This window comes from Ixodes scapularis, unplaced genomic scaffold (assembly GCF_016920785.2).
Source record: "Ixodes scapularis isolate PalLabHiFi unplaced genomic scaffold, ASM1692078v2 PGA_scaffold6__148_contigs__length_123643588, whole genome shotgun sequence".
NCBI classification, from domain to species: domain Eukaryota; kingdom Metazoa; phylum Arthropoda; class Arachnida; order Ixodida; family Ixodidae; genus Ixodes; species Ixodes scapularis.
The window spans coordinates 42,532,804-42,559,997 of NW_024609881.1; the positions used below are offsets into that span (position 1 = coordinate 42,532,804).

The following is a 27,194-nucleotide window of genomic DNA, read 5'->3' on the forward strand; positions in this document are numbered from 1 at the left end:
AGGAGACGGGTCCACTCCTCAAGAAGATGGTAGACATCAACCACTTGTTCCCCGTCTGGCAATTCAAAATGCGAACTTGATCGCCAACCTAGAATTCCCGCTCTCGGAACCTTCTTTGTCTTATCTGACGTTACTAATCTCTGGCCACGTTACCTTGTACTGACGGCTTGACAGCATCCAACCTTTTACGGATGTATCTCCCCAACAGCAAAATAGCTGGGGGCTCTCCAGTTCTTGAATGTGGTACGTTGCGATAACTTAGTAGAAACTTGTTCAGTTTGCTTCATGGACATCGAAACAACTCTCTCGCACAAAGCCGCCTTGGGGGTTTGCACAAATCTTTCTGCTAACCCGTCACTGCTTGGGTAATACGGTGTTGTCACCATATGACGCGTTCCGCTACTCTTCCAAAAATCTTTGAGTTGTTGCGACGTGAAATGGGTACCATTTTTGAACACCAATATCTCTGGACTTCCAAAACGTGAAAACAACTCTTGTATCTTTTCAATCGTGCTGCACGATGTTGTCAACAAAATTTCAAAAATTTCGGGCCACTTGGAGTGAGCGTCCACTACTACCAAAAGCATTTTTCATCCGAATGGTCCTGCGTTGTCGATGTGGACACGCTGCCATGGCTTCGCAGGCCGTATTAAAGAATGCGACGGTGCCCGAGCTGCGAGGTTACGCTGCTGTTGACACTGTTCACATCCTTTCATCTGGACGTCAACATCACTGTCCACCGACGGCCATTTGAAGTAAATCCTGGCTAGTTGTGTGGCACGTACAACACCTATGTTCCCTTCGTAAACCTCGTCCAGCAGCAAATTTCGGAACTTTCTCGACACTACGAATCTCAGCCCCGACCTGAGGAAGCCTTGGTGTGCTGACAGGTCAGTGCTACGCAGAAGAAAGGGCTTCAGCGATTAATCTGACACTTAAGATGGCCAGCCTTTCAGTACGTATTCTAACTCTCGACTGAGCGAATTGTCCAGCACAGTCTCTTTTCCAATGTATGAACTGCTTACTGGCAAGGAGAGCAAACGCAGCAAACAAAACGTCTACCCTTCCACGGGTTCCTCTCTTAGCGTGTTCATCGGTAGCCTTATAAAACAGTCGGCTTCTATTTTCTGTTGAACGTTGAAATTCCAAGCAATAGTTGCACTCCGACAGTTTAACTGCAAATCTTGAAGTCCAGCTGCGGTTTGTAGTCTGTCACGAAACAGAACTTGGGACCACAAAGGTAAAAGTGAAACTTCTTCACTCCAACGAGCAAAGCCAAGGCTTCCTTCTTCAGTTGACTGTATCCTTTTTTCTGTTAGAGTGAGGGTACAAGATGCGTATGCTGCCGATCAAGCAGTTCTATCTTCCGCAATGTGAGACACGACCACCTCCACGCCGCAGGATTATGCATCACATGCCAGCTGCCATGATGCATTTGGGTCATGGTATGCAAACATTCTCCGAAAATCAAGAAGCTCCTTAACTGTCTTGAATGCCTCGTCACACTCCTGGTCCCAAGGCTGCTGAACATCTTGGCGAAGTAGCCTGTAGAGGGGTGCCACTACTTTAGCAAGTTGTGGCACGAACTTGCCGTAGTGGTTCAGAGCTCACAGGAGTGTTTTAAGCTAATGCCGGTCCGCAGGCGTTGGTGCACTAACGATGGCAGCCAGCTCCTAGTCAGATGTGTGAATCCGTTCAGGGCTTATCACACGCCCCAGTACTGGAGCTGGTCTTCGAAGAAGACATGTATCACACTTGACGCGAACACCTCACTCAACAACCCTCTCGAACACCTCCTCCCAGCTTCGAAGATGGTTTTCCTGAGCCTTGACAGTGACTGCGTCATCGTCCAGGTAACAAGTCACTCCAGGGATTCCTTTTAACATGTTGTTCAAAACACGTTGAAAGATGGCAGGAGCCTCAGAAATTCCAAATGACAGATGGTTCATTACTTCCAAACCCAGGTGTACCGTTTCATCAGGAGCTTACGGGAATCTTCATTCATGACAACCTGTTGATAAACTCTGTTGAGGTCAATTTTGGAAAAACTCTGTCCACCAGCCAGTACCGAAAAACGTGTTTCCCCTCTTGGCAACTGGTAGCGCTCGACATCTAAGACAGCCCAGGCGAAAATCACTCCACTTCCAGCTGGATTCTGGAACTGGAAATAAGGCAGTCAAGCTGGATTCAAGCTGGGTCCAGTTGAATTCTAGCTGGGTCCAGCTGGAATCCAGCTGGACTGCCTGATTTCCAGTTCCATAATCCAGCTGGAAGTTGGATGATTTTCCCCTGGGAGGGTTCAGTGTGGTTTTATAATCCCCAAACAACCTTATGAAGCTATCTTTTTGGGGCAGTGAAACAAGTGGAGCTGCGAACTCGCTACTTGTTGTGCTTGCGATGACGCCCAGGGCCTCTAGCCTTGTTAGTTCTGTCTCCAGTGCTGGCAGTAACGCAAAAGGAACATTTCTAGATATCAGGTGTTTGGGCTGGCTTCGTTCTTTCGAAACCCGCAATTTTGATTGTCCCGAAATATTTCCTAATTGGTTTGTGAAGACTTCCTGACTCTTGTGCGAAGTGTCTTGCAACCAGTCGACATCGGATGTTGCCCGTCCTTGCTCTCCTCTGTGTAGGATGTTCATACCAGCGCTTGTGTTTGTCCTTTTGTGTGTCTCTTGTTTTCACATTGTTTTCTGCGCTGTAATGTCAAGATAAACTTCGAGCTTGCGAAAGCTTCTGTATGAATTATACCAGCCATTCGCTTCAAGTCTTACCGCAGCTGTTGCAGTCGCTCTCGCGAAAGTAGGGGTGGGCGGGATTGGTCTAGCGCATAAAATGTCAGAAGATTCGTCTACTCTTTATCCGACACCTCAACGTCGATACCTTCTGAAGGTTTAACAGTTTCCGTGGTGTATGTCCGCAACTTAAGTGAGGTCTGCCTAAAATTTGTTTGACAGAACTTCTGGCGGCACTGCTGTTTTTATGTCAGAGAGACCGCCGCCAAATTTTTGAGTTCCATTCTCGACGGAGACTTCTGCACCTTGAGCGGTTGATGTGATGCTGCCGTCGTGTTTTGGACAGCAACGTTTCCTGTTCACTCTTTCACTTAGAGTTACTTGACCCGTTTCTTCTTCACTCGCGGGTTTTCTTTTCCTCGCAGTGAGCGAAAAACTCGATAAATATGCCCGACCTTTTTGCACTGAAAAGAGACCACCTCGCTCTGAAGGAAAGCACCCTCAATGTGCTTGGTTGATCCGATCACGTTTCGGGATCCTCTTTGGGGTTTTGCAACTCCTGGGCGCGGGAACCTTCACCCTGCCTGCCGCTGGCTCTCGAACCATGCATATCGGAGGCAGTTTTCATAGCCAAGTCCAACGCTGTGGCTCGGTCAACTACTTTTTGACACATGAGATTCTTGTACTCTGCGAAGAGTGCTCGCTGAATGTTGCGGCATCGCATGGCATAAAATGGGCAACAGCATGGCATAAAATAGGGAACGTTCCAGAATTGAGCCCCCAAAGTTGCCGGCCACACATGTACTTGAGTTATACACCAAAGATGAAGAAATAAATTTCTTGAATACAATAACATAGATCGTCGTAATCCACCTTTGCTTTATTCATGTTTTTTATAAAAGGGTATGCCTGAAAATATGCAATCGAGTTTAATATTTTTCTTCGTGTATAAGGAATGTTTTTATACCTACCCTAATATCCCGAAAAATACCCAACTTCCGATGGATAGACCATTCCTATTTTTGGCACGATTTGCTACTTTTTCAAAAACAACGAAAGATAGACCACCTCTACGAATTTCAGTGTTCTCGCCCATGGTGCACCTCAGCAGAATTAGTGTTACTCTTCCACAGCGGAAGGTAAGTGAACGTTGCAAACTGGGAAAGCGAATTTCTATGTTCCATTGCCCCTCAATATGAAAACAAGGTTGGTATGTCACAAAATATAAAAGCAGCATTCTTAAAATGTTTCTTGATTGCACACCGAAAGTTAGCCCACTCCTCATTTTCGAAAAATTTCATCTCGCTTTTAGGAGGGAGGGATATGTCTCGAAATATTACGGCAATCTCGGCGTGATATCTATAAGCAATTGACCCCTTAAGCGATGACGTCACAACATGGCGCTCCACTCCAAACAGACCATTGCTAGGGCCGTTGTTATGGGCAAATGCGGAGGGGCTCGACGTGAGGTAAGACAATGTCTGATAAAAAAGTAAATATAGTTTGTAAGGATTGCTTTTTTTAAATATCTAATTATGAGGAATGTTTCTATCGTCTCAGCACCACAAAGCGATGACGAAAGCTCGTAATAAAGTTTCACAACCGGCTTTTACTTGCCAGTACAACAACACAATGACTTCGCGGGTTCGGTGGTTCTTTGCGAGGCACTACACGACCACCTTGATTGATGTTGGTTACAGTCGACTAAACTTCTAGTCTCGACGTCAACTTTCTGTAGGTTTGCGGAAGCGAAGAGCGCCCGTGCACAATTGCGATCGACGCTCGAGCTGCGCGAACGAATTATTAGTAGAATTAGTTTTTACTAATTTGTCGTTAGTACAAACTAACGACAAATTAGTCGGTAGTTTATACAGCCGGAGCTTAGTCTGGCAGAACATGGCGATATTGCTAGCTACCGCAGAGAAGCAATTTAGCCAGTGCAGTACGACTGCTAGCCTGGGGTCTTTAACATGCACCCCGCTGCAGTGATACATGACCGCACGCTGGTACGATGCTCATCCAGATTCAAACAGGTAGGGGTGGGGATTAAGCCCATCATCCCTGGGTGTTGCAGCTCGAGCTTTCGTTCCACTTGTGTGCGCTACACCCCACTTGGCCACCGACCCCCCGCAATATTTTGGAAGGTGAAAATATTGAGAAGCCGCATAACGTATGATGACGACGGCGTGAAGTGTATTAAGGTCGAAGTGGAGGCCAGCACACGTTTTAAGGATTTTCGACAGAACAGTTGCTTGAGTGCACATCTGTGTTGCCAAGCGGACTGTCCGCGAAAAAGAAAAAAAATATATATATCTATATTGTCGCAGATGACAGCGCATCCACAAGCCTAAAAAAGAAAATAACGATGTAATCGGCGGACTTCTGCCTAGACAGAAAAGAATGGATGAGGGTCGAAGGTGGCAGCAGCGAGTGAAAATGAGTCCGCGTGACAGCTGGCTGTGACTCGACAAAGCCTCTATTGTCTCCTTATCTACCTACACTAGGCACCTCGAGCATTCGACCTAGAGTGTTCCTTAGTGAGCTAGTGCGAGACTGGCCATGCAGGCCCATTCTGGCCTCGTTATCTTTTACAGTCGGGGTTAACAGTAAACTCGAATCTTCCAAAGGCATAAAGGAGCGTTCCTTCTCCGTCATGCGCGCTTGGGGTCTTACTTCAACTTGAATAATCAGTAGGAGTTTTCCTCAGTTTGATAATTACAAACCAGGTGCAAAACGCACCCCCATTATGCGAGCCCGAAAAATGAAGTTTAGAGTCCTGAACCGCTCACGCTAGAGTCAAAATCATTGCACTTTCATTACAATAAACCTTGACTGGTAACTCAAAAAAGTACCCGACACTGCTTTGATATTATGTTCTAAAGATATACTTTTCTCGCTGTATTTTAGTACATCTCCATACGTGTGAGGATATTCGTTAGTGAGTATGCCGTATCGCACGCAAATGGAGTTCGTTCTTATATACCTAAGTATTTTTCTTAAACCTGCCATGCTCCAAATAAAAACAAAATCGAAATCGTATCATTCTGCAAACGATTGAAGCTGTTGAAGACGGCATACTTCAGTCATTAAATGTGCGTTTGTAATGCGTTCGTCGTATGCAACAGGCATCTAGAGACGCCTTGAGGCTCGGAAGTTGACGTCGCAAATGTCTCAGGAACAGCCAAACACGTATTTATCGACTACTACGCCCCAAGCAGTGGTTTGTTTGAACCTTTTCGTCATACTTACGGAGTCAATTGTTATGCTAATAAATATTACCAGATTTAGCACGAGCCCATGAATGCTGCATATTTTCGGCATGGCTTTGAAACAATTTGAATGTTTAGCTTACGTGTCACGTCAACCCAAGGTATGCAGACGTCTTCCTCAAAGGAACAGAAATCTGAAAGCACAATTAAAGCGTCAAACTCCGATCTTTTTTCTATATACTAATATATACTAATATATATATATATATATATATATATATATATATATACATATTATAATACCTTATCAAGACTTCTACAATCTTGAGCTTTAGTGAAACATATATTCTTTAGACATACAAAATAGCACAAAAAAAGACAATCAGAGGAATGTAACAGGACAAGCGATTGCGCTGTTTACTTTTTGCCCTTTTTTTTCTTCACTATTTTATGTGTTAAAATAGGATGGACCAACTAGCCCAGCAACGTACTCTACTGAACAAAGATTGGGCTACACATTCGCCGGTTTTTAATCGGGGCACTTTCCACACAGAACTGGTGCCTTTTATTATTTTGTTTTGTGTTGCAGAAAAAAAGGTGTTTAAAGGGGCGTATGCTGATGAAGCCAGAACACGGTAGAGGTGTGCGGCAACTTCCAGTAGACATGCGAATGACCAAAATACACACTTCGAAACATCCCGGCACCAAAAACTAAAAAAAACAATAACAAGTAAAAGGCTATGATTTGTGAAGAGAAAATCACCCTCATTAATACTAAAATATGGTCCATGTTCCGAATCAACATGAAATACGAATATACAGCTCCCCGGACCCCCCCCCCCCCTCCTCCCATAGAAATTAAGTGTTTGATTATTACAAAAAAAAATGCGAGTGAGGGAAGACTGATACGTGCAGCCCTAGTAATAATGTGAGCGAAGGGGGGAGAGTGATTTTCGAACTTACATTAAAGTAAGGAAAAGAGAAAGAGAGCTGTGAGACATTGGGCCAGGAGTGGGGATCGAACCCACAACCTTCGCCTATCCGGGGCGGCGCCTCAACCGATTATAACATTCCGGTCACTGGCTTCAACAAACTCAATTTTCTACCGGTTCTTTTTCTCTTTCTCTTTTCCTCACTTTAATGTATAAAATGCAATGTTCACTCTTTCGTCTCATCGTTAACATTATTACTACGGCTGCACCTCTCAATCTTCCCCCTCCCGCATTATGTATACGGTGCAGCTTCTTCCCTTGGAGAGGAGTGGTTCCCTAGATATCTAGGCAAACGCGCCCTTTGCGATATTTGCAAGCTGAAATGACGTGCTACGTCACTGTCGCAACTCGGAACCAGCATGGGCCTTAAATAAGCAACGGCTGTCGTCTGCCCAGTTAAGTGAATTTGAAACTAGCAGTACACAAAGAGTTGGTCATAGATTGAGTACGCCGAAATCAGAGGCCGGGATGGTCTAACCGGTTAAGGTGTCGCCCCGCACAGGCGAAGGCTGCGGGCTCGATCCCTCCTTCTGGCACAATTTTTGTCAATTCTTTTTCTCTTTCTCTTTTCCTTAATTTCATTTATAAAATTATATCATCACTATCTCCACCACTTCGTTCACACATAAATAAACGTCACATCGTTGACGGCTTATTGTTTGCCCTAATGTAGAGCTAGCAGTCCTAGCCAGATGCCAAAGTTTCATAATAAGGGTTTCCCTCTTTACTTTTACATAGTTAATACATGATGATAAAAAATTACAGGGCAGCTCATTGATGGTCGATGCAAATTCGTAAAATCAGAGGTGTGATTATCTATGAATGCGACAATTTATCGTTCCTCACAACCAATTCTAGCGGGGATACTGAATTGGTGCAAAAGAAGCGACGTGAATTGGTGCATAAGACGTGACGACATCTAGGACCACATCTAAGACAAACTCTAGGGCCACCTCAAGGACGACCTCTAAGACGACTTCTAAGAAGACCTCGAAGAGTACGTCGAGAACAACGTGCTAAAAAGTACAGGTATAATATAATCGTACGTGTGTAATACAACGACCACGTCGAGGATGACCTCTATGACAACCTCCAGCGACCTCTGGGATGATCTCAAGGACGATTTCTAGGATGACCTTATGGACGACCTGAAGGATGGCGTTCTAGAGGACGACGTCGAAGACGACGTTTTGGACGACTTCTTGGACGACGTCACGGTCGTCAGGTCCTTCGAAAAGGATGCGGATGCGAAAAAGTGGGTACTGTCGCTCCGCATACTCGCGGCGCAATAGGGAGCAAGCACAGTGAGCTGAGATGGTCTGCTGCGCATACCTACTGCCCGTTAGGAGGCCAGACACCAGATAGGCAGAAATCTGGGATAAGTAGCTTAGTAATGTTAGATATAGCGGAAAACGTTTTCACTAAATTGTTCTACACCTCCCAGCTTCATCCGTAGACTGAGGTGCATATTTTTTTGCGGTGGTATTTTTAGCGTTACTTACCATCAAGAGGGCATTCCCCATTGGAAAACTCGACATCGTCCACCATCACACCAGATTCTCCGCTATAATAAGCGGGCGAGACTGCCTCAAAAACGAGCTGGAAAGAAAAAGGCAAGGCTGAGAAGCAAGCTCGAGTGTTTCCTGTTTGCACACAGGGTGCTGTACTTTTAATATTTTTTTTCCATTATTTATAGTTCATTCTTAGTCTACTTTTTTCACATGTGCACCCTTTACCTCGCTTTTCTTTTTCAAAATCTTAGGGTTACCGTCATGTTGAACACAAAGTGTCAGTTGTTTTTTCTTCGGATGAAGGCATACCTAATAAAGGGATTCGGTATTTTTTAGTGTCTGCTCGACTGAAAAATGAAAGCCGTTTATAACTCCCCTTAACGCCGAATCGGAGCGCAGCTCTCTAGGAGAATTATTGCAGGGTACTGAGGGGAGGGTGTACCCCTCCTTTTCACCTCGTCATCCTGCCTGCTACTCCGCCACGGGGCCACATGAGCCCCCACCCCTGAGGTCACGTGAACCCCTGATGTTACGTGACATCCGTGACGTCAAGGGGGTCACGTGACTTCAGGGGGAGGGATCACGTAGCCTGACGGTTACGCCGACGGCGACGCCGCTCAAGCCGGAAACGTGTGCCTAAGAGCTGCGCTTTAAAAAGACATACGCACTCATGCGACCCACATTCCATAACACTGTAGAAGGAACACATAAAACAAATCTAAAAATTAAGTGGGTTATCAGCGGACATCACAATTTATGTTGTTTAAGACAATATGTCTCACATGTTTTCACTCAATCACCTGTCTTATACGCATATTTTACATTTACAGCTCAACCAATAATCTCGTTGCTGTGCACAACGTCGTCTTAATAAAAATATTGCTATTCGAAAACCTTTCAAGACACGTGTAAGAAAACTATTTTATTACTGTTCTATGCGACAGAAAAACTATGATACACAATCATGGCCGTGTATCAAATTTATCTTTGCTTTCTTTATTAAGAAATGTGCACGCATTATATTATATGAAATTAGGAGATAAATAGTGATTTCATGCGAAAATATGGTATATTGGTGGCATATGGGTCCTTTTGTTTTTCTATGGCATCTTTGTTATTCTGCGCTAAATTAGGGTTTGTCGGGGTTCACATTAAAGAAAAAAAGACACAAGCATGGCGTCTAAATCTACGGGAAACATGCGCGCGACGATAATACAGGAAAACACCCCGGTACCAAAAGGAAAGTAAGATCCATTGGTGCATTCTTGGGTAACGCGTTTTGACCCCTGGGAAACGACAGACACGCCCCGCTTTGGGAAACGCTGACGCTGACCCCTTCACTTTCCTGTTTCGACTTTCTCGTCTGGCTCTTTATTTTGCTTGCACTATTTTTTGCTGCCTTTCTTTACTTCGTTACGGGATCAGTGGTAGCGTTTCCCAAAAAGGAACGTGTGTGGCGTTTCCCAAGGGACATGCTAATGCATTCCCTAGGGATTTATAAAATGAATCCTCCTTTATTTTTTCCCGGCGGAGTGAGATCGCCTATTCCGCTTCCGTCCCATTCTCCGTTGCACACAGACCCGCGTCGGTTTGTCGCTTCTTGCGCCGCCTTTCGGCCAGTCGAGCTACGCGCTGTTTCCGCTGCTCAGTCTCATTCGCCCGCCGTGCAGCTTAGAAGCGGCATCCGCTGCCTGACGCTGCTTCCGCTATTCGCCGGTTTCTCGCGCGCGCATTGGCATTCACCCTTTGACGTCGCGTCCCTCTCGCGTTCGTCAATCAGTCAATCAATCAATCAAGACAGGTCTTCAGCCCGTGCGCAGGGTTCCTACAAGCCCACATCCTGAGCACACAAAGAACGACAACGAACGACATCGAAATGAAGAATGATTAAATTTAGATTAAAAGTGAACATTTATTAAATTCACAAATAAAATGAACGATGTGACTGTAGATGCAGAAGAGTGTGCAAAAGACTTCCGGTGAAACCGACAAGGTCGTCAGTGGTCTGAGGCATAGTCGGGCGCGTGCGCCAAGGAATAACGAGGTAAGTGCCCAAAACTGATGGACAGAGGGAGGTCTGGTGTCGTCCAGTACGAGCATGAAGGGGTAGCGGGAGGCCTGTGCAGCTCGAGATCCGTGACTTGTGTTCTACTATCCTCCTGTTTACGCAGCGCCCTTCCCTTCCCACGGTTTTGTCCAGATTCGGACGCCGCCAGCTTTTCGCTGTCATGTAGGTACCAGACATGTACGTAACGTGTTACTAGAAACGAGTCAATTCTACCTAGCTACTTTTTTCAGTAACGAGTGACGTATTTAGTGGGAACGTGACAGAACAGCACACTACAAAACAGCACGCGACAAAACAGCACGCGACAAAACAGCACATTCAAAACAGCAAGCGTCAGAACAGCACAGCGTCAAAACAGCACGGCGTCAAAACAGCACGCGTCAAAATAGCAGGGGACAAAACAGCACAGCGTCCAAACGGCAGAGCGGCAGAAGAGCACGTGCCAAAACAGCACGGCGTCAAAAACAGCATAGTGACAAAACAGCACTCATGTAGCAACTTCGCGCGCGCTTTTCACCTCTCTGTGCTCGATAATTATCTTCATCCGTCAGTACTGAGCGTTAAAAAGGCTGTAATAGATAGTGTTTTCTGAAAACAAACAGAACGAAAAGGAGAAGGGTTGTACATCGTACGGCACTATTTAACAGCTGGTTGAGAAACAATTTAAAAAAAAAGTACGTTGGCGGCGACGGGATCGCACTCAAGTCAGTGTGCTGCTGCTGTGTGACTCCTAAAAACAAATAAGTTTAGCGGGTCTTACTACTACTTAACTACGGTGATCTCTGAAGAGATTGGATAGTTAGAGGTGATATCCTCGCTTCGATGTAGGCCACATTCTCTAGTCATTTTTGTAGAACCATCGAAAGAGGAAACGTTATTGGGAAAAAGAAATCCAAAAGTTCAAGATACGAACCATCTGGTTTGCGGCGATTCGGTGAGGTTATAGTACTCGTCGTTTTATAATTACCACCTAAGCGTAAAACAACCCCCCCCCCCCCCCTTCCAAAAAAGAAAAAAAGCGAGAGATTCTGATTTCAGATGCATCGTTTGAACCGGTAAGATAAGGTTACTTTAATCTTGAGCGTGGGCACCGATTCTGCGAAGTTCATTCGCCGTGAATAAAATGTCCCGAAAACACGTGGCTGCAGCTTCCAGGCGATAAGTTTTTTTTTAGTTAAATTCACAGATTATTGCCGACCAAGGTATCGATAGAATGCAAACCGGTGAAGCAGAAACATGCCACAGCCTCAATGCTGTTGCCGTACAGCTTAGGCTAAGCACAGCACGCCGTTGCCGTACACGCTTTTTTTTTCATTTTAACAACTAACGATAGCACATTGCCGTGCGATTGATGCATTTATTGTAGGCGCCATCACCAGCAAACTTGCACGTCAAAATCAGCAGAACTGCTCGAGAAATAGCAAGAATACGCACTAGCGGGGGCTTTGGTGCTGCCCAGGGAGCCTTCATGTACGCGTGTGCGCATCGAGTATGCTCCACACTCCGAACTTGCTCCCAAGAGAACGTATTCGACAAACTGGCCTTCGACGAGTTGGCTTTCGACGAATTGGTCAGACCCTCCATTCCTTTTCAGTGCCTACTGTGGGACATGCATTTTTTGACTCCAAACGCTATATTTAGGGTTCAGCGTTTTCGCCTTAAACTGAATAAAACCTATAAAAGTCCACCGAATTCGTTTTTACAAATTCGGTTTTAACTGAAAAAGGAGAGTATTTTCAAGGGCGTTTGGAGGAATGTCTGCGTGTGTGTGTGTCTGTGGGGGGAGGCTCATTTTCGACTACCTCCTTTCGCAGTTTTCATCTTGTCTCTCAGATAGGTTAAACTTTCAACAAGAGCTCCGGGCGCAGGGGTTTTCAGGCCGAAATCTCAGGCTTTCACCTGATGGCGATTTGCGTGCCGAATTCGTTGTTCAACGAAGAGATTTTCGTCGTGAACTGAACACGGAAAATCAAGGGCGTCCGTAAATGCCGCACATTTTTTAACACCCCTAGCTTCCGTCTACTGGAGGAGGGCATAAATACGATTGTTTTGTTGCCGTTTCTGTGGTGTGCGCGAATTTACCACCTCTTGGAGTCGTGAAAATGGGGAAAAAACGCACTGAGTACAATGCTTGCAAATTTTTGGATTTTGATATTTTCCTCTCCGAAGGAAGTGGTAGTGAAGTTCATGTTCAACTTGTGTACAAATACGAGCACACGACCATAATGTCAGATCACGATAGGGCCCCAGTGGGTCTTGCAGAACAGGTCGCGTCTGCTGCCAGACAGAAAGAAATAAGAAAACCAGTACCTGGTTTGCTCACTATACATTTTAAACAAACGCTTTTAAATATGACATTTTCGTCAGCATACTGGTTTTCGTCAATAAACCCAAAAAAACAAGAAGTTCGTGAGTCTACAAATATATTCACCGCAATAAGCCGAAAGCTTCTGTTTAGAATAAAAAAAAAAAACGAAAAAAGTACGCCAAATTTCAAGATTAGAAAAACCGAAAACGTCACACTCAAGCTATATATCAATGCCCTGCTTCGACGCTGTGCTGTTTTGTCGCTGTGCAGTTTTGACGCTATGCTGTCTTGACGCCGTGCTGTTTTGGCACGTGCTCTTCTGTCGCTGTGCCCTTTTGACGCTGTGCTCTTTTGTCGCGTGCTATTTTGACAGGTGCTGTTTTGTCGGCGCGCTATTTTGACGCTGTGCTGTTTTGACGCGTGCTGTTTTGACCGTGCTGTTTTGTCGCGTGCTGTTTTGTCGTGTGCTGTTCTGTCATAGTGCCGTATTTAATGACTTTTAAAAAGCAACGAGTGACGCATTTAGTAATTTTTAAAAAGTAGCCAGAAACGTACTTAGTTACTTCTGAGGAGTAACGTGTAGAACAAAGTTTAAGCAGCCTCGTTTTAGTTCGAACCCTTGTATGCGTCTATTGTGACAAAGTAAGATTGACAACCTGAAGAGTAGAGCAACGTTTATCGATTTCACACGTCAGTCGAACTTTACAGCTGGGAATGTTCTTCTACTAGCGAACACAGTAAGGTTCCTTGGTCGATCCTTCTAGAAATGTGTAAACACCGAACGTCCGAACGTAAACCCCAACCTTGCCAACGCGGGAAGGCAGATAACCGATTGTCAACTTTGAACTTTAGAAGGAAGGATAACAAAGGAGAAAAGGCAATCCCATATTCACCAGCTCCTGCCAAAGCTCTGCACCGTCGTTCGATCGAGCGCGTCAGTGGAACGACTCTTCAGCGTCGCCAGTGATGTATTCTCAGTGAAGCGGGGAAACATAAGTGATGAAAACTTCCGGACGCAGCTACTGCTTAAATGCGGCGACTATTGAAAAGAAAACAATAATCAACAAAATAAAAGCATGCAGTTGTATATTTGGTCGTCAAAGTAGCGATAAAAGTAACTCGACACTATTGAGGTAAAGCAACGAGTTTCTTTTGAGAATCGGTAACGAGTAAAATATTTAGGTACGTTTTAAGCGAGTACCGAGTACTGGCATTTAGATACGTTTTGGGGTAACGTTACATACCAGGTAGGTACAAATGCTAACCCATTAATGAGATAAAGACTGCAAACAAAAAGGTTTGGCTTCCAAAAGAAGCAGCCTTGCAGGCATTTAAGTGTAGGCTATCCTAAAAGTGTATATAAAATAATGTTCTAGGTAAAGATGCCTCTTCTTGAAACTGGCCGTTTTCTCAGTAAAGAGCTTCAACTCGTTTTTTTTTTTTTTTTGTCTTAGATCGCAGTTTTTGTTCCCATTACCGTATATAGCGGCGTGGGCTGTAGCAATATCTAGAAAAGACAAGACGAGGCCATGTCCGCTGGGCTCTAGACATGAAGCGCGTGTGTCGCCGGCGCTTCGTTCTTTTTTATTCCATGCCTCTTGCCACATCTCTCCTCCCCAAATAAAGGCTACAACCAACAAATTGCGGACACCAGAGGCATACACACGAGGACACACATATATACATATATACACATAAGCACTAAAAGGAGTCACTCTGTGAACCTCTTTGGCTTTTTGATAATCCGACCTGACCTCGTTCGTACTTCAGCGCCCCTGGAAGCCGAGTCTGGCAGCGTAGTACTTGACTCCGAGACCAGTGAGTGAGGCGTCTGCTCACTTATGTCTTTCGGCAGCGGAGCGAGATGACATTTGCTTCTCACCAGAAGTCCTTTCCGGATCTCTACGACGTACGACCTTGGTTCTGTCCCCTCTCCGACGACTTTACCAGTTGTCGCCGCATTTATCACCCAGACCGTGCTATCCAGAGGTTCGTTCAAGCGTTCACACACTGCATGTCGGCTATTATAGTTTCTCACTTGTCTCTGTTTTTCTTCCTTGTCTTTTTATCTAAATTCCTCATGATTGAGAAGTCTCGGAATTAACGTTGAGGGAAGTGTTGGTAGCGTTGTCCTTATTTGGCGGCCCATTAGCAGCTCTGCAGGACTGTAGCCACAGCTTCCCGGCGTTGTCCGGTGAGATAGAAGGCCAAGGTTGGGGTAATCAGACGTTTTGAGAATGTCTTTGATCACCTTTACCATTCTGTCAGCTTCTTCATTACCCTGCGGGTAATACGGGCTGCTTGTGACATGGGTTATCTTGTACTTCGAAGCAAAGTCTTGGAATAATTTTCCCGAATATTCAGGACCGTTGTCCGATCGGAGTACTTCATGTATACCATGACGGGAAAATATGGCTTTGAGGTGGCCCATTACCGCTTCTGATGTTGTCTACCTCCACTTGCATACTTCTACATACCGCGAGTAGTAATCGACTACTAGGAGGTAGTGTTGCTTGTTCAGTTCGAAGAAGTGTCGCAACGCGCCGCCACGGGCAGTCCGGAAGTTTCGATGGTATCATGGGACACGTTCCCGAATACATCTGGAACAGTTCGCGACTAGCTGTTCCAGGTGTGTGCTGAGCCCTGGCCACCAGACGGACATCTTCGATCGTTCGCTGCATTTTCCAATGCCCAAGTGTCCCTCATGAAGTTTGTCTAACACCTCCTTGCGAAGCGGTTGGGGGTGAAAAGGCGGTTCGTTCTCACTAAAAGTCCGCCTTGTATGGTGAGGTTATTTCTTTCGGAAAAAAAACGGTACCACTTCAGGAGCAACCTTGGCCTTTGTGGGCCATCCAGTGGTCGTATACTCCCTCAGTTTTCTTCCGACCGGGTCTTCCCGTTGCAGTGTCCGAATCTTGTGTTACCTCCTCAGGCGCAGCGGACACTAGGAATGCGGTGCTATAAGGTGAAGTTCGCTTCGAAGGGGCACCAAAGAGGTAAATATTACCTCCCAGAGGGTGCACGTGTTCGAGCACTGCCAAAGCCTGGGCGCTGCGATTGGCTGCGGAAAGGCGTAAACCACTTCGCTAATTGGTCTCCTCGTATGACACGTCATTCTTCGCGCATGCGTGGGGGAGCTCTCGCCCGGCCGACCGGGAGCGTCGGCGCCACAGGTCGGCGCCTTCCCCGTCGACGCTCCCGGTCATAACGGCACGGTCTTTCTTCTCGAACGTTCGACGGAGGCGTCCCTGCGCAGGAACGTTCCTTATTGTTCTGTTCGGCTCAGTCGCTTCTTACGAGGTCACTGAGAGCACTGCATTGACTTCAGTCGAAGATCCAAGTCGTGTGCATCGTATGCAGGTAAGGAAATATTCTGCGCGGGCGGCAGTTGGCGTCGGTTATGACCGCCCGGGAAGGCGACCTCCGTCTTCCTTAGACAAAGGCTTGGCGGACATGTTGGCACGTTTGAAGGCGTCGAGCGTTCGATAAAATTAGTGTGTGGCGCGAACGCAGACACGGTTTAGACCATCGAAATTCAGAAAGAGCAAGAACAGAAATGACTGTCGCTTGCAGTAGCGCATATTTAGAAGGTTGACATTCGCTAACCAGTGGCGTAACCAGCAGTTTTTCCCGGTGTATGTGTGTGCGGGTGGAAGAAGGGGAGAGCGGCGGTTCGGCGAGCCGGGCGGCCGGGCGACAAGGCGCCTTTTGAATCGGGGGTCGCCTAAGTTTAAGGCGTGAGGGGGTAGGAGGTTTTCTCTTTTTGGGGCCGTTGGTGTGTCGCGTCGGACGTTAAATTGAGGATCTGATCAAATATTTGAAAATCTCATAAGGTGGTTGGTGTCTTTTTTTTTTCGCAGAGCAGTAGTCGATCAGGCATTCATTGGCGGCACCGGCCAACAGGCGCGATTAATTCTCAACGTCGTTGATATTTGTAAAAGTCAGTGTTGAACACTGATTTTTAATAGCAACGTTTTTGTTTGTTTGTTTTTAATTTAACGAGGTTTAATAAATAGTTTGGCAAAATGTCACGTTATGAAATACCGAATATAAATGTCTGAGCTAATTATTCGTGCGCTTCACAAACATTGATAGTAGTATATTACGGAATCAGGTCATGAAGGTGTTACCGGCAGCGAGACTAGCAATTATATTGTCTTGGCATTTTCTTTGCGTGTGATCAGGCATTTCTAAAACATCATTCAGTAGGCGAGTTAGATATAACTCAAGTTTGCATTATTTGAAGTTGATTGAATATATTTCTTTCGTCCTGCGGCAACGTTGTAGGGTGATTTCGTCGAGGGTACTGGATGCCTGCTACCTTGGACTCATCTCGTGACAGTTCTTAACACTGTTAACTGCAGGTAAGCGTAGTTCGATATTTTATTCTGATTTTCTAGTTCCCATTTGTGCACTTGAAACGGGGCTCTTGATCTTTATGTTTATTTTGTGTGTGTGCTGTTTGTTCATTTCCGAGAGAAAATTGAGGGTATTTGGAGTAAATAAATTAGGGTAAGACACACAAGGCGCTTGAGTGCGTCTCTTTCGGTGTTCTTTTTTTTTGTGTTTTCGTCCTTGTGCGCTGTTCTTCTCATGTCTAAATAAAACATACATTGAATTTTACTCAGGCAAATCACTTCGGCAAAAATATTTACATATTTGCCGAAGTTCGACATTCGGCAATTAGAAATTATTCGTGCGCTCCGCAATCATTAAAAGTAGTATATCACGGAATAAGGTCATTAAGTTGTTGCCGGCAGAGAGACTAGCAATTATAATGTCGTCATGATTTTTTTTTTTTTTTTGCGTGTGATTAGGCTTCTTTAAAAGTCTAATCTTTCAGTAGGCGCGTTAGGTATGGCTCAAGTTTGCATTATTTGATGTTGATTGAATATACTTCTTTCGTCCTGCGGCAACGTTAAGTGCAGGGTGATTTCGTCGAGGTTACTGGATGCCTGCTACCTTGGACAAATCCCGTGACAGTTCTTAATACTGCTTACTGCAGGCAAGCGTAGTTCGATGTTTTATTTTGATTTCCTTGTTCCCATTTGTGCACTTGAAATGGGGCTCTTGATCTTTATGTTTATTTTGTGTGTGTGCTGTTCTTTTCATTTCTGAGAGAAAATTGAGGGTATACTTGGAGTAAATAAATTAGCGTAAGACACACAAGGCGCTTGAGTGCGTCTTTTTCGGTGTTCTTTTTTGTGTTTTCGTCCTTGAGTGCTGTTCTTCTCATGTCTAAATAAAAGATACATTCAATTTTAAATTTTAATCTGGCAAAGTTCTTCGGCAACAAAATTTACATATTTGTCGAAGTTCAACATTCGGCAGTTAGAAATTATTCGTGCGCTTCGCAAACATTAATAGTAGTATATTACTGAATAAGGTCATTAAGTTATTGTCGGCAGAGAGACTAGAAAGTATATTGTTGTCTTGGCATTTTTCTTTTTTGCGTCTGATCAGGCATTTTTAAAAGCTGATCATTCAGTGGGCGAGTCAGATGGCTCAAGTTTGCATTATTTGAAGTTGATTGAATATATTTCTTTCCTACTGCGTCAGCGTTGTAGGGTGATTTCGTCGAGGGTACTGGATGCCTGCTCCCTTGGACGCAACTGCAGGTAAGCGTAGTCAGATATATTATTTTGATGTTCTTGTTCGCATTTGGGCACTTGAAATGAGATTCTTGATTTTAATATTTTCTTTGTGTGTGTGTGGTATTCGTTCATTTTCCAGAGAAAATTGAGGGTATACTTCGAGTAAATAAATTAGAGTAGGACACACAAGGCGCTTGAGCGTGTCTTTTTCGGTGTGTTCTTTTTGGGTGTGTTCTTTTTCTTTGTTTTCGTCCTTGTGTACTGTTCTTCTCATGTTTAAATAAAACATACATTCAATTTTAATCTGGCAGAGCACTTCGGCAAAAATATTTGCATATTTGCCGAAGTTCGGCAGTTAGGGTTGGCGGTCATGTGGGTCTGCTGTGGTGCTGAGTAGCTAATGTGGTGTAGCGCTCTGTGGTGTACGTTCTTCCTCTGTCCTTGTCTTAAAGTGCACTCATGTTTTTTCACGTACAATACCAACTCGCCCAACAATCAGCACTTGTATATACTAACCTGCTACAGTAGTTGTACCCCTTTGACTAAGATTTGTTAGTCTTCTAAGTAAATCGGAGAGACAAATTTAAACATGACCGGCGAATACAAAGTGCTTACTAATCTACGATTACCACCAGCCATGTGATAATTTTAGTCACTGGTGGTTAGTCAACAGTTAAACTAGCCACGTCTGGTTAGTATGGCTGATGCTTTATAATGCTAGAATCAGTAGCCCATCAAATGCCCAAAATGAGTCTTAGAAAAATCTAATATTTCTTCACAGTTTATTTAAATTGGGGATGATATGTTTCAACTTCATATCACCTGATTTCCACATTTTTTTGGTTCCAGGCAGGCGGTGCAATCTACCCGGTGGCTGTCAGCTCAAGCCTAAGTAATCCTGAGGCGCCCAGCGATGTGGCAGTGGAGGGAGACCTCGAAGCCGCGTCGCCTGCTGAGGCAGTCCTGGTTGCATTCTGCCTCTACTTCATCTTTGACTACACGTATCATCACCAGTTCAGGCGCAGATTCATTGCACTAGAGTACTTAATTGATCTGGAACACTCAAATGTGGAGTCACGTGCAACGAATTGCTTTCGAACCTAAACGAAATGCCAAAAAGTAGTTTCTCTTTTAATGCCTTTTTATGCAGGTTTAGGAATTTTTTATGTCACTTGTTTAATGCTTTTCTTTTGTCTGACATAAGGCAGGATGGTTGATTCTGAGAGTTACAGAAGGTCAATGATATTGCTTTAGAGTCACATTTTTGTAATTTCCGAACTCACAGCTTTTTCCTTTGTGCAGCATTGGCATACTTAATTTATTTCAGTGTACTTCATACTTGGTGCCTCAAAGCATTCGAGGGTTGTGGTTCCATGTTCACACTGATTTGTGCTTGCAAGGTTTAAATACAGCTCATTAGCAGCAGGAGATACAAGCCCTTTCTTCTTTCCACATTGGAAGAGCAAATCCCGGAGTCTGCTTTCCTCTACTCCAGCGTTCATTCCACTACTGTGGATAGGACGGGCATAGTGTACTGCTCTCCTTGAGTTGCAACGTACTAGTCATTGCTAGTCGTGTATTGGTTTGTATTGCTGTTTGCAATATATGTGATAAAGAATCTATTTTATATCACAGTGCGTTCATTTTGATTCTGGTTTGTACAAAACTCAGCCATTTGAGTTCACCCCAGTGAAGCTTCGCTATTCCAAGCAGTGTTCCAAGCATTCACTGTTATTTTCCGGGTAGACACCGATTGTTTATGTACTTTTTGTGATAATTTTATTGACTGTCGCGAACTAGAGCCCCGTAAGTGTTGTTCCAGATGCCTTTATTGCGCTTAGTGGTTTCATCTTAGAACTTTTTTAAAATGTATTGTCATGCCATTGATTTTTATGCCATTTTGTCCGTGACAGCCACAATAAAACATTGTCATTTACTTTCAGAACTAGGCCGTCTTCATCTATTGTAAGGCCAACCATTGAAACATGTACTATCACACCCACAAAGGGCCATAGTACCTTGTTTTAGGGGGCAAAAGTGATTCCATCAAGTGTACATTTAACCTGTATTAGGGGGTGAACTGGGCCAGTTGGTTGCTGTTATACATGATGGGAAAAACAGCTCGGAAATCGCGGACTACGAGGAACAAACACGACAGGACAGCACTGTCCTGTCGTGTTTGTTCCTCGTAGTGCGCGTTTTCTGAGCAGTTTTCCTCGTCGTGTACATTTAACCACCAAAGTGGATCATAGCTCCCTCCAAAAGGAGGTAAAAGCAGCGCCCTCAATTACGTCGTCTTACCTCTCAAAAGGGTTGAAATTACCCCCTAAAGGAGGTAAAGCCTGACCCTGAAAGGATGCACTTTTAACACCAAAAGGAACTAAGGTTACGTCCAAAAGGAGGCAATGTTGCACCCTAACCAAGGAGGTAAGTTTGCTCCCTCGTTGCAGGCGGTAACGTTACCTCCAAAAGGGGTTGCCCTGTGTGCTCGTCTTTTTCCCCCCTCAAGGAGGGTACTACAGTACCCTTTTTTTTAAGAGTGTACCGTTCCAGACCACCACGCGGTGGGTTCTTCTACTCGCTTTATAATCCCGTCCTTTAACATTTTTCTCAAGTGCTCCTCAAATTTTAATATGAGAGCCAAGGGTACACGATGGGACGTGTTTACTGAAATCGGTGTGGCATTATCCATTAGCTTGATCTTGTATTCCCCCTTCATAATTCCAATACCTCTGAAAAGTTCCGGATATTTCTGGTGATAACCGGCAATAGTGGGGTCGGTGACTGAGTGCATGAATTTGATAAGTCCAAGTTCTGTGCTAGCTTCACGTCCCAGCAGCGGTTCGTCAAGGTTCGTGACAACATAGACGTCCTTATGTATCAGCTGTTGAACACATTGAATTGTGGCCCGGAACTTCCCAATGACTGTTAACATCTGCCTTCCGGGTCCGAAAATTTGGCCGCAGTAGGCTGGAGGTTTTTGAAGCTCGATGCCGCATCCTCCGGTATGGCACTGACGTCGGCTCCTGTATCAATCTTGAACTGGACGACCTTGTCATTGACCTTGAGTGGGACTCTCCAAGTAAGACCAGCAGAAGATTTAACACTTCCGAGCACCCATTCTTCTTGATCTGTCTCCAGGTTTACTTGCTGCATAGACTTTATCCCGCATACCTTTGTCCAATGTCCTCGTCTGCCACAGTTTAGGCACTTGGAACTGATTGCAGGACACTCGGAGTTGTATGCGCCTGCTTGCTACATTCTCCGCAGGTAGGAGTTTTCGTGTCATTTCTTGACTCGGAACTGCACGGAGTCATCCATTTTTCTTCTCTTTTACCAAGGACATTGACGACCATCTCCTCTTGTTCTGTTTGCCTGTGCCCTCGGCCCACTGCTTGTTGCTTGTGCACGGCTTCTTTCTGTCGAGCTTGTGTGACTGCAACTTCTAGTGTAGGTTGGGGTCTCTCTGCAGGCTTTCAGAAAGGGAGTCATCTGACAGTCCGACTAGGAAGCGATCCCGAACCAGTTCGCCCTTCAGAACGCCGTAGTCACAATGTTTTACCAGGTGATGTAGGCTGGTTATAAACGATTCTACCGACTCTCCATTCTCCTGCTTTCTTTGATAAATTTTCGCTCGTTCGTAGATGACGTTTCACTTTCCCACGAAGTGATTATGAAACAAGTCCGACACTTTCTTGAAGTTTTGTTTATCGTCGTCCGAGAGGGTCGATGTCTCGAGAACATCTTCGGCGTCATCTCCGAGGAAATATACAAGAGCATCTACCTGTTCGCCCTCATCGGCGTTGACGAGCTTGGTGTATCACCTTGGCCAGTCGCCTGGGTTGTGGAAATCGAACGTTGACGGTGGGGTGATGGTGTGAGCGTACATCGCTGTCCGAGATGCCGCTGCGGCCTCTTCCCCTGGCTCGCCCCAGCGGAAGACTCTCGTGAACTGCTTGGCGTGTTCATGGACAAACTCTGTTCTACCACCCAGTCACTTCAGACGCCGTGTAGCAATATCTAGAAAGGACGAGACAAGGCCATGTCCGCTGGGCTCTACACATCAAGCGCGTGTGTCGCCGGCGCTTCGTTCTTCTTTATTCCATGTCTCTTGCCACAGGCGTCGCTGTCGGGGTAATCGCTATATGCGGGAACGACCGCCTAAGAGTTCCATAATGCAAAACTGCGTGCGTTGAATTACCGGGCATCACAGACTTATACGCCAATAACATTCCCCGCTAAATTTACCCGAGAAACTGAATTGGTGTGTAGGTCAGTGACGTCCCTTAATGCGACCCTGCGCGTGCTGCATTATGTGACGTAACATACCTGTCGGCCAATTCAACTTCCGCGCTAAATTTAGCGGAGAAGCTGGATTGGTTTAATGTTATGTGACATCCGAGAATGCCACACTGCGCGCGTTCCGGTATGGGACGTCGCACGCCATCGCTTTACAAAATGCGGCTTCACGCCTCTCGCCACCGTCCTCCCCGTCGCTTGCCTACCCCCTCGGCGAAACCGCTGCCGCCCATCAGGGCCTCTCGCCTACCCCAAAGAGGGGCCCCACCGTACCCTCCATTTCTCTCGTCCACCCTCAAACTAAAATTTTTTACCATGGTATTTCGGGAAATAAACCTTTCTCAAAAACAGCGCTCTCATTTCCCTCTACAGAAAAGTCTAAAGGTGTGTGATTTCCCCATTATTTTTATAAATCCGGTTTGGGGTTGGAGTTTGCGGTTCCTTATTTCATGCGCAAAACATGGCACCGGATTCATAAACAAACCGCAGTGAATTAAAACCAATCAGAGATTCAGAAGTAGGCATAACATTGCGTTTGCTATTGCATTATTTCATCTTTCTATATAAGTGACGGCCCCATTAGAAACAATTCCAATGGGACAAGTCAAAGTTATGCCTGTAGAGTCACGTAAAACATGCCTCTTGCGGCCTGAGAGCTCACTATTTTATCTGGCCGGTGGCATTACTGCGCGAATCAGGATAGCAACAAATTACTTAGGTTAATTTCTGCGATTAAAATGCAACCTGGTAGATGAGCTAGGGTTGTTTTTTGGAAGTTAAAATTTCTTTTCTTTTCTAACCTTGATCGATTCATAGGGGTAATCAAGTTAAAGCAAAAAAAAATTAATAAATTTCTTTCGCCAACGATATTTCAAGGTTAGAAGATTGTACCTACACTTTCATCTACCTTACACCTAATCATGGACAAAATGCTTCTTTTTTCATTGGTATGCTCCATGTACGATGGTGCTTGCATCATTTTCAATAAAGATACAGCGCGTTTCCTCAACGGCAGAAATATGTACAAATGGCACTTCAAATAAAGCCAAAATAAAAGCGCCAGCTAGCGAGACAAGAAATGGTACGACAAACAAAGCGCTTTGTTTGCCTCGCCTTTCTTGTCCCGCTGCCTGACGCTTTTATTTCCGCAAAATGCACCAGCTGGCACACCTCTCCGTTATATTGCAATTCAAATAACGATATAATTCCTTTGGAATAGGGCTATCGACCGTTCGTGAATTAGTGTACATTGACAATTAGTGAACAAATTAGATAAAATCGACTGACAGCATTTAAATATCCACCTCGGGTGGCACTTTTTTAACGACAGACATCTTTGCTTGACATCCAATAATTGTAGAGAACTGAAAATCACACACTAAAAACATGTTTTAGTCCGAATTATTTGGCGTACTGAAGCCATAATTCAGTACGCCATAATTTGGCATACTGAAGCCATAACTAGGACGCAAAAGAGAATCGGAAGTCCAACGCATAAGTGACATCCACCTATACCATGCGCATATATATTAAAAATAAATTCATAAGGGTTCTCGTTTTATTTAAAATAAGCGTTGAGGAACAGTGGGCTACATCGTTAGCAGGAACAAGCGATCGTCGGATTTTTGCGTTTTGTTTGTGACATACGACCTAAGGGCTGTCGCAAAAATACTCAAATGGGGTATAATATTAAGCAGTAACACTAAGCTAAGAGGTATCCCTTGGTGTGTTAAAAAAGGCTTTCAAAATTAAACTTGAAAAATCTCCGATGTCGAGCTCCCGCTCACAATATCGCACACTAAACACTATACATGGTCTTCAAGACAGATTCGTTACCTTAATGCTTCCTTGAAAGGCAATATGAGGTAATAACACTTACCTGCCACTTTGTCTTTGACGAAATTGTTACGGAACGGGGAATCCACCCATCTGGCGTGGCTCGCGTGTATAAAGAAAGAACGGGGTCCCTCAGAACAGTCTCCTTTGTGTGACTGCAAAACGAAGAAGAAAATATGTATCAAAGAAAGCTAAATCACGGCACTGGAAACCTGCGTTCGACCGACGCTCGTCCACAAGATTCATTTTAACCGTCGTCGCCATTTGTATTTTTTTTTAAAATTCATCTCTACACTGTTATGTCATCATGGTTGGAAACGGCGCCGCGCTCTTCTAAGCAATAAATAAATAATATATATATATATATATATATATATGCCGCGACACCACCAGGACAGCAGTCGGTGACAACAAGACACGTCTATAACGTCAGCGGGTGGAAATCGAAGGACCATATTTTCGACTACGCGGTGGACACACCAGATGGAGACTCCCACCAGGCACCATAACTGCTCTAAAAGCTGCAATAGAACGCCAAACAAACACGTCGAATGACAGACTGTTGCGATTCGGCTGGCCTTTTGAGAATATCTTTGTTGGAAATCTTATTGAATGCATAAATACTAACCGGCGCGATTGGCGCTGCCACCTCTATTTTATAGCTATAAACAAAATTCCTCTATTACATTAATGGTTCCTTCAGAAGGCAGTTCTTTGCGTAGATGCATTGCTTCTCTGGTGATGCTATTGCTAATTTTCCTTCTTACTTAAGCTAACTCTGACTTTGCCGTAAAAAAAGTGAGTGAACTGTGGCCGACTCTCGAACACCTGCGCCGATAGCTCCGCCAGCTACCCAGAGCAACTGTGTAACGAACAAAAGTGAAGAAGGAGGGAGGGGTTCAAGACGCTTCGAGAAGGCCTCGCCAGCTGTAGAAGCTTAGAAATCAGGATAGAAAAATAGAAAACGACAGGAAAAAGAGGTTAGTGCTACGCTGACATGGCGTCCGTACTGAAAAAAAAAAATAACATTTGGAGCCTACATGAAAGTAAACGGGTTCATATCGTTAACAGTTTTGCCATACTGGCCACCATTTTGTCAAAGGGGTCGCCCGAAAGGCTGAAAGGGGTCCCCCGAATGAGCCATGACGGTCACCGATTTGGGCAAACAGGTCACTTCTTTGGCAAGCCGGTCAGTTGTCTCGGCAAATGGGTCACTCGTTTGGGCAAAATTGTCGCACGTTTGCTCAAACCGGTGACCATGTTCCACAGACGGGTGACCGGTGACCAGCACACTGTACCGGTTTAATCAAACGGCTCTCCGGAGCCCGTCTAATACTGAACGTGCAGACCGGGAGCATGGGCACGCCAGTTTCAGCAGTGGCAGTTTGTTTCGGGAAAGCCAAGAGCGCAGGTTCATCGATTTACAATCGTCCGCGTAATGCAAGTAATAATATTTATATTTAGATTCCGCTGATGTTCCTTATATTGCAACAACAATAAACATTTTTTTTTACGTAAACATGCGACGTTGTTGCAGCGATTTTTTGACAGAATTTTAAAACCCTGGCGTTTTTGTGGCCTCAATTTACTTATTCAGCTCGAATGTCTCTCGCCGAGGACGCGACCGCGTGAAAGAATATACCTCTTGACTCCGTTTCGCCTCAATTCAAGACTCGCCGAAGGTAACGCGCGAACACGTGGTTGCACAAACATCAAGCATTGCGATAGCGGGGCCCGCTGTTGCAGCAGTCAAATTACGAGCTCGCGCTGTGTGCTTTTTTCGCTCGGGCGCAAGCCGAGCTTCAGGCCGGCGCCCGCGATTTCGAGCGCTTAAGGCCCATACGCACATTCGCGTTTGAGCGCGGTGCGTTCCGTAGCTGCAAGCGGACGCGTTGCGTTGCGAAGACCGCTTGCGCCAAACTTGTACGCACAGTTGCGTTGACACGCAGTCAACCGCAGTCAAGAGCGAATAAGAACGCGCTATCGTCGCTAATGGCTCACAAATAGTGAGCGAAATCCAAGGCAACATGGCGGCGCACAGTGACAGCGTCGAAGTGTTCGATCTTGGGCAATCTCGCCGGCTTCTCCGACGTTTTGTCAAGCTTGAACCATCGCAGCCTTGGAAAATACAGTCCCCACCGCTCCCCAAAACGAAAAAGCAAGCACTGCGACCGGCGAACCGGATACGTCTCGCCGAGTCGGCCCGGTGGGACGAGCGAACACGTCACCCCATCTCCTCTTGCGGCTTCTGATTGGTCGAACACACCCGAACGCACCGCAACGCTTCGCAAAGTTGAGCGAGTTTCTACTCGCTTGCGTCGCGCTACCGAGCGTTGCGGGAAGGCGCAAGTCGCTCCGCAAGCGACCGCGCCTGGCCGCAAGGACTCCGCAACGCACTCAAACGCGTTCAAACGTGAATGTGTGCATGGACCTTTATTCGCGCTGAAAAATTTCGCCTGCTTTCCAAGGCTGCAAACGCGGCGTGGTCAGCTTTCTGTGACCATTCGAAGAGAGGAGGAAAGCGCGTGTACAGCGGTACAGCGGTTGGTGCACCCTTAACATAAACCGCAACTTAAAAAAAAAAAAAAAAAAATTAACCGAGATTTCTTTTTATTTTTATAGAAGGGTGGGTGTGTCCCGGTGTC

At 45.3% G+C, this 27,194-nt stretch overlaps 1 protein-coding gene across 1 annotated transcript in view; it reads right to left on the bottom strand.

Annotated features, from left to right (window-relative positions):
- LOC8039626 (MAM and LDL-receptor class A domain-containing protein 2) overlaps nucleotides 1–27,194 on the bottom strand; it is a 297,389-nt gene that overhangs the window by 136,919 nt on the left and 133,276 nt on the right. The window contains exons 28-30 of the mRNA XM_040210496.1: nucleotides 24,593–24,704; nucleotides 8,436–8,532; nucleotides 6,085–6,135 (exon numbers count right to left, since the gene is read on the bottom strand). Of these exons, the coding sequence (XP_040066430.1) occupies nucleotides 6,085–6,135; nucleotides 8,436–8,532; nucleotides 24,593–24,704 (260 nt within the window). The remainder of the gene's footprint in view (nucleotides 1–6,084; nucleotides 6,136–8,435; nucleotides 8,533–24,592; nucleotides 24,705–27,194) is intronic.